The sequence below is a fragment of the Anoplophora glabripennis genome, unplaced genomic scaffold, assembly GCF_000390285.2.
Source record: "Anoplophora glabripennis isolate ALB-LARVAE unplaced genomic scaffold, Agla_2.0 scaffold707, whole genome shotgun sequence".
Taxonomy (NCBI): Eukaryota; Metazoa; Arthropoda; class Insecta; order Coleoptera; family Cerambycidae; genus Anoplophora; species Anoplophora glabripennis.
Window position 1 is genome coordinate 188,801 of NW_019417776.1, and position 7,812 is coordinate 196,612.

The window sequence follows — 7,812 nt, forward strand, 5'->3', positions numbered from 1 at the left end:
TTAGTAATATTTATATAGGGTTTATTCCGTAAGCAGCTGTGCTGGATTTTATTTCACGAGGAGAAGCTCACTTAGTTGGGTAAGAATTGTTCTTTGTATAACTTTCTCTGATCGGTTTTTAAATTCAATAATATTCACATCGAAATATTAATCTACTTTTTAGGCTTCTTTGAGCGGGTCCCTCATCGTCTTATTATCACGATTACTTGGGAAATATAAGATTTTGGAAGTACGACAGACTTGCATGGTTATAGGTTATAACACCGCGATCTTGGGGGAATATTCGTTGACAGAATATACTATTGGACATCCTGCCTTCCCACCCTTCTGAGCTCGTTCTACTATCACCACGCTCCGCGATTCTGTTAGCGGAGTGGAGAGACATAACCTCGCTTAGTTGACGGCTATTCTGAGACACAACAACACTTGTTGATATTTAGGACACCGACACCACTTTAGTTCCCTAAAGAGCTAGCCTTACCTTACTCGTCGTAGGAATATATACCTAGTTTAACACCACGTTCTAAGGTAAGTACCTGGCCTCCATATCCTTCACTGTTTATTTGTATTGTAGTGCTTAGTTAATTTGTTGATTTTAGTTTAAGGTTTTTAGATGTATAAATTAGCTAATTGTACACAATTTGCAATTGCACTTTGGGAGATATAACTAACAATATTTGTGATATAACTTTGACATTCAACCTTATATATCTCATTGATTCTCTACATGACTAGTAAATGATATACAGAGTAACCTGTAAGTTTCTTTTTCATCAGTCCCTGCAGTGAACGATAGGCAAACACAGATTATTAATAACTTCCTTTTCACAGGTAACCTTGTGTGCTCTGACTTGACAGACAAATTCATCCCTGAGATTAAGAGTTGCTGCCTTTCCAGCTATGATATTTGTTGACTTCTGACTAGTAGAGTTTTAGATAGCATAGCAAGTTTTGGCGCCCAACGTGGGGCTCGAACCCACGACCCTAAGATTAAGAGTTGCTGCCTTTCCAGCTATGATATTTGTTGACTTCTGACTAGTAGAGTTTTAGAGGCTGGAATAGCGTAGCAGAGTAATATTATGGAAATGCATGTAGGTATACGAATCAAGAAATGTTGGACTGGAGCAAACTCAGAGAGTAAGAAACTTTAAACGCTGTGGAAGAGAATCCTGATACCAGTGATACCAGTACTCGAAGATTAACCACAAGATTTCAAGTATGTGACATAACTGTACAATGAACGCAGAAAACTTAACGGATTATATATACAAGATGTTTCCTAAGTGCGGTCCGTAACTTCAAGACACAATTTCTTGTGGCATTTAAAGAAAAAAAGTTCCTATAAACATGTGGTCAGAAACGCTTAAAGAAGAAATGATTGACTAATTAAAAGAAAAACCAGTGATGTATTTGGGAATGCAGTCAACAGTGCTAAGGGCTAGTATATTAAGAACACTATGTGTTTGTTGTCAAGCTTTCGATAATGTTTATTTCCTTTCTCAACATAAAACATGAGACTGAATTATAAAAAACTATCAAAACCGAGAGATATGCACAAGAAACATTGTTAAAATTGTTGTCCACTCACTTAATGTTAAAAATATTATAGGTACCTATGGTCACATTATTTAAAACAATTTGCAGCATTAATCAAATTATAAAATGAAAAAAGAAACAATGTCACTGAAATGTCATCTAATTTTTTAAGCATTTCAGAATCAGAATCTTTCTGATAAAATGCAACGAAGTGCCAACTTTTGACTCGACTATGTTGAAGCGTGTTTGGACAGCAATGGAGTAAATTTTAAGCATTATGCTCCAAAAATCAGGTGAATAAACAGATAATGTATTTCATTTATCATTGTTTATTTATTAATGTTTGAGGTTTGTATTAGATTACATAAATGTTAGGTACTGTTTGTCTTATTTAAAAGAATTATGTATAATGACAGGTCTGCTGGCGAACACCCACTCAATAAAAGTAACGCCAAAAAGGAGTAAGTATGCTTTTAATAAAATTATCCACCTTTCATTTAAATTATGATAGAATTAACAAGTTTGCTAAGTCAGTCTTTTAAAATTCTGATAATCTTGAGATTTCGGTTGTCGTAGGGATTCTTTTTCTAAAGTAAGTCACTGAATAGATTTAATTATTTTATTTGCATTGTTTTATTATAAAAAAGTATTAATACTTTTACAGTTAATAACTATTAATACATTTTTTTAATGCATCGTTTAATCTTTGACATGAATTTCATTTATGTTTAATATTTTTTTTTTATTTTTAACATTAGACATTAGACATAATCGATATGAATCATTCTTGATATATTGTACCACGTTAAAGCATATTTAGCCCACTGCCTACATCCGCTACCACATGACATTTAATCTCCTAGACTAATCGCGATTACGCGCGACATGGTGCAATCATCATATAATATTGTCGTCCCTCACATGAACTCTTTTACATTATACCATAAAATTTTCTTATGTACTATACCACTGATGTTAGCTGTATACTACGGATTTCAATATATTTTTAACCACTTGCCATCATTATGTCAGAGACAACTTGTGGGTTAATTTAGATATAACAACTTTTGAAAGTGTTTTAAACCTCAGTTTAATAATTCTTATTAACAATAATTAAAGGTTATATGCTTCTAATCTACATCATATAAACATTTTGGCGATTAAAAACTTATTTACTTTAATTTTAACAGTTGATCAGTGTATTCGGACAACAACTAATAAAATGCCAAAATAATTTTAGAAATGATCATAATGTCCGTCTTAAATACATACTAGAAATCATCTATAAACGAGAGAATACTAAAAGATATCTTTTATTTCCCACTTAAGAGGGATTACAGGAAATACATTAAAAACTAATAAAACCAGTGCCGTATATATTTTTCTCATAATATTTAAAGTGGTCTTCACGTGCCACAGGAATGCCACTAGTAGTAGACTTATACATTCTAATTTTCGAAAAACATGTCGTAGTACCTATGCATAGCGTGTGAATTCGAAATTTCCCTCATAAACAAATCAACGCAGACGACCTACGAGGGAACGTAGAGCGGAAAACCACGTTTTCACCAATCTTTCCAAGATTTTCCCGCCAAGACCACGCAAACGTCACAATTGCCGCCGAGCCGTTTCAGACGTGTCAGATATCACCTAGGTTTCCAAAATTGTTACGCCAAACGACGAGGAAACCAAAACGCCTCAAACGCTCTAGCTGATGCTGACACACATGCGACACAACGCTACACTCCGCGCGGGAAGAAGACACCGATTCACCGAGAAGATTCACCGATGTTTCTAAAGACGCAGTTTTCAGAAAATCAATTTTCCCGATCATGCTTAGGGGTAATGATCCTCAAACATAGCAACCTACCTATCAAATTCTATGACAATATAATACCATCAAATAAGATATGTACTTACTTGTACGATAAAAATTTGAAATGCATCGAAAAATCTTAATATATTTTATATTTCCAACATCCTGTATAGCTCAGAAACGAAAAGTTTTAAGATATACTGAACCAGCCTGTAATATAGGACGGATCTATATTCAACTTAGCTTTGCAATTTTGAATTTTATTGCTAAGCCTACAGAAAAGACAGGAGATTATAAATAGTAAACATTCAAAATAATGCACCAATTTATTTCAAATTCGGTTAAAAAAATTTCGTGCACGACGGGGGCGGCATTCACGCGCATGCGCGGGTCCGGCCCTCCTCCTGCGTGCAGGTTGTTCATTAACGTTAACTTATATGCTGCTAACGTGTTTATTACATGAACTATCAATGTCAGACTTTTTTAAAAGTGATTGTTTAACCCTTTCTTTAATTAAAATCCCGGCCCGATACGTCCAATAGTTAATTAACAATTAACATTATAATAATAGTTATCTTGAGAACAAAGAGGCGTAGGTATTTTCCCCTTTTTTAAAATTACCGTAAAAATAGGCCCTATTTAATACAAAAAGAGCGAATTCCCGAGCGGCTTTTGCCTGACCTTAATGGGACAATATGTTTATAACGTTTTTTTGCAGATCCTATTTTGTTAGTTGTAAAGGGTTTTCGATACGTTTTTTTGGATCAATTAGAATTTATATCTATGCTATTAACTCCTAAAATTAACGTTTAGTAATTAAACAATTAGTTGAAAAAAAAATAAACGAAATAAATTAACAAATACCTCAAGCAGACAATCGAATCGGCCTTTGGCACACATATTGATCTTTAGATTGACCGTCTTTTCCATAAATTTCATCAACATCCATCGCTTTCTGCAATAATAATGCGCAATTTTCGAAAACTGATATTTCCGCGTTCAACATTTTTTTACAATTAACAAATTGGTGAAATATGACTATGGTGCCACACACCCTTGGTCCCGAATTTTTTTTCGACATGCGGACTTTGGACCTTTTGCACTCGATCAGCAATCCCCCACCATGGGAGATTTTTTGATAATTTGATTTAAGTATAGTCGTTTCCGAGGTACAAGCAAAAATAGTTTTTTTTATATGTTGTGACGTCTCGCCCTGCCTCACCCACTGAGCGCTCTACTCAGATTTTTTTTATATTTTCAGCCATTTCCGAGTTACGAGCAAAAACTGTTTTTTTTTCTCATACGTTGTGGCGTCATACCTCGATGACGAAGGCTAAAAAGGCCCTGCGTTCTACCCCACGCCTCCCTTAATAGGACAATCCATCTAGATTTGAAAAAGGGTGGGATCACTCAGTAATGAGGACATTTACTCTGATTTCGGTACAAATGCACCAAATACGAGTTTACGTGAAGAATTTATTTAAGGAAATATAGGTAATATTTGAGTGAAAGTACTCAGTTTTAGTTTAAACATAATCACAAATGAGTAAAATGATCAAAATGCCCAATATTGATTGAAAATGTACTCAATAATTTCACTCAAGGGATTCACTCCAAACCTTTATTGCTTTCACTCACACCGATTTTTTTAGAGTGTATGCCTGCCAGTGCCTACTACTTATTCAGCCATGCTTATTATTTAATTTGCACTAGGGTTGCTCTCTCTTGACGATATGAAAGACGCCTCATAAACGAGAACATCAGTAACATAAGGAACAAAAACTTTGTTTATTAATAACTAGTAATAGTACATTGCATTGAGGTTAGAACGCACGAAGCAGGTTTGCCGCTGACCCCACATGACCTGACAATAATAATAAATTTTGGTTTCCAAAGCTAGCTCATGAATTTACCAATTAATTTCAAAATTAAAACGGTTATTAGGGATGATTTTGATTTATTTTGAATAATTAGAACATGGTATAATTTTCTTTTTTCTTTAATATGTGTATAAGACATACATGGATATAAATATGAATTAATATTGTTTGATTACTTAATTTTATTAATGAGATAATAATATAACCAATATGTAGTTAGGTATAATATAAAATGCCAAAACCTAACAATGTGGTCGCAAGAAATAATGCTTTGAAAGATGCTATAACTGAAAAGAAATATCCTTTTCAATTACCACACCGCAGTACAGAACATTTTTACATAGCAGAAATCAATTTGCGAGATCTCCTAGAATCTTGAGATCACCGTCACGTAGTACAATTTTACAAACAGCTGATCACCGAAGAATCGTCCACTAGTAGAGTCAGAATTTGAAAATATGCAGAAGTCAGAAGCAAAAGAAAACTCACCCAGACTCCTTTGCTTTACGAAGATTTATACGAGGACCCCAGGGATATTGAAGAAGAAAACGCTACAAGACTACAACGCAATAGGTATAAGTAATATGGCTAATGCAATAGGGGAGGGTGGTACACATTGAAACGGGGTACACAATGAAACATTGCAATTTGTCAATTTGAATTTGTCGCTACAACGCCACTAGCGCTGTCGCGGATGAGTCTTATGATGTTGCATCAGCCATTCGTAAGAGTGTACATTTCATGACCAAATTTGTGTTTTTTGTGTCTTAAAGTAAAAAAAAGAAGCCAATATAAAAAGGTATGTTATTTACAATTAAGCAGTTTTAGTATCCGTTTATATTTGTTATGAATAATTAGGGTATGCATTTCTTAACCTATAAAATATTTTGTCCAAAAATGTTCTTGTCTTAGATTTACATCCAATTAAAAAAAAATGCGTAGTGGTACACATTGAAACATAGGGTGGTGGTACACAATGAAACATGTTTCATTGTGTACCACCTTGTGTCTTTCTGGCCGTAGAATTTTTGGTTGTAGGTAACCATGGTAAGGAAGAAGAAGGAGCGAACAAGAGCTAAATTTACAGGCGATCAAATGACCGCAGCAGTCCAAGAGGTCAAAACAAATGGGACTTCCCTTCGCATTGCTGCAGATATGTTTGATGTAAATTTTGTCACATTAAGGCGTTATGTACTAAAGGAACGAAATGACCCTAATACTAAAATGGAGCCGAATTATGCTGTTAGATTAATATTTAGCACCGAGCAGGAAAGATCTTTATCTGAATATATAAAGACCTGTAGCAAAATGGCATTTGGGTTAAATACTCAAAAAGTAAGAGAGCTGGCATATGAAATGGCGGTCAGAAACAATATTAATATGCCAGATACCTGGAGAAGGAATAAGTGTGCGAGTAAGGATTGGCTAAGAGCTTTTATTAAAAGAACTAGGTCCTTAAGTATTAGAAAGCCAGAAGCTTGCTCTTTATCCAGGCTTACTTCTTTTACAAAACCTAATGTCGAAAGGTTTTTCCTACAGCTTCAGAAAATATATGAAGATAACCCAGAAGTTGTTCAGGAAATTCAAATTTATAATTTGGACGAAACTGCTACTACGACTGTACAGCGTCCACATAAAGTAGTTACACAAAAAGGGGTGAAGCAGTTGAACCAGTGCACAAGTGCCGAAAGAGGATTACTAGCCACTACTTGTGCTATAATTAGAGCAAACGGAACTTTTCTACCGCCGATAATTATTTTTCCCCGAAAGAAGTTTGTCCCTCATATGTTAAATGGCGCGCCCCCAGGCACATTAGGACTAGCAAATCCAAGTGGGTGGATGACAGCCGAACTGTTTGTTGAGGTGTTAGACCACTTTATTAAACATACTGGTGTGACAAAAGAAAGGCCATGCCTATTAATATATGATAACCACGAATCACATGTGTCCCTGGAGATAGCGGAAAAGGCAAAAAACAATGGAATCATTATCTTAACTCTCCCGCCACATACGAGTAACAAGTTGCAGCCTTTAGACAAAGCAGTATTTTACTCTTTTAAGAACTTTTACAATGATGCAATAGATTCGTGGCTCCTCACCCACCCCGCCGTACCCATGACGCTATATCAAATAGCTGAATGTGTTGGTATTGCCCACTCAAAATCAATGACGCCTGAAAATATATTAAACGGGTTCCGTTCGACGGGTATCTACCCATTCAATAAAAATATTTTTACGGATGCTGACTTTCTTGTATCATCTGTGACTGACAGACCTGAAGACCCTCAAAAAGAGAACCTCCAACAAGGAATGGTTGTATTCCAAGAAAATTTGAATGATGAACAAGATGCCGGCGGCAGCGGCAGCGGCAACGACACCGCCGTTGCTTCATGTAGCACAACCGATACTCAACAGTGTACAGATGATAAGGGAGACTCTACTTTGGAAATAGCGTCGACTACAAAAGATTCTTTTATTTCACCATTTGAGATACGGCGCTTCCCAAAGGCAGCTCCTCGGAAAAATTTAAATCGAACACGAAGATCGAAAAAAGTGTCATTTTAACCAGCACACCAGAAA

General features: G+C 35.4%; 1 protein-coding gene across 1 annotated transcript; it reads left to right on the forward strand.

Moving 5' to 3' along the window:
* The first annotated feature begins 6,276 nt into the window (after window positions 1-6,276).
* LOC111692477 lies at window positions 6,277-7,797 on the forward strand. The gene has a single exon (XM_023456514.1). The coding sequence runs from the start codon at window positions 6,277-6,279 to the stop codon at window positions 7,795-7,797; it is 1,521 nt and encodes a 506-aa protein (XP_023312282.1).
* The last annotated feature ends 15 nt before the right edge of the window (window positions 7,798-7,812 follow it).

Bases quoted from the DNA above. Each gene is read 5' to 3' on its own strand.
- LOC111692477 (XM_023456514.1), top strand. From the start codon at position 6,277: ATGGTAAGGAAGAAGAAGGAGCGAACAAGAGCTAAATTTACAGGCGAT.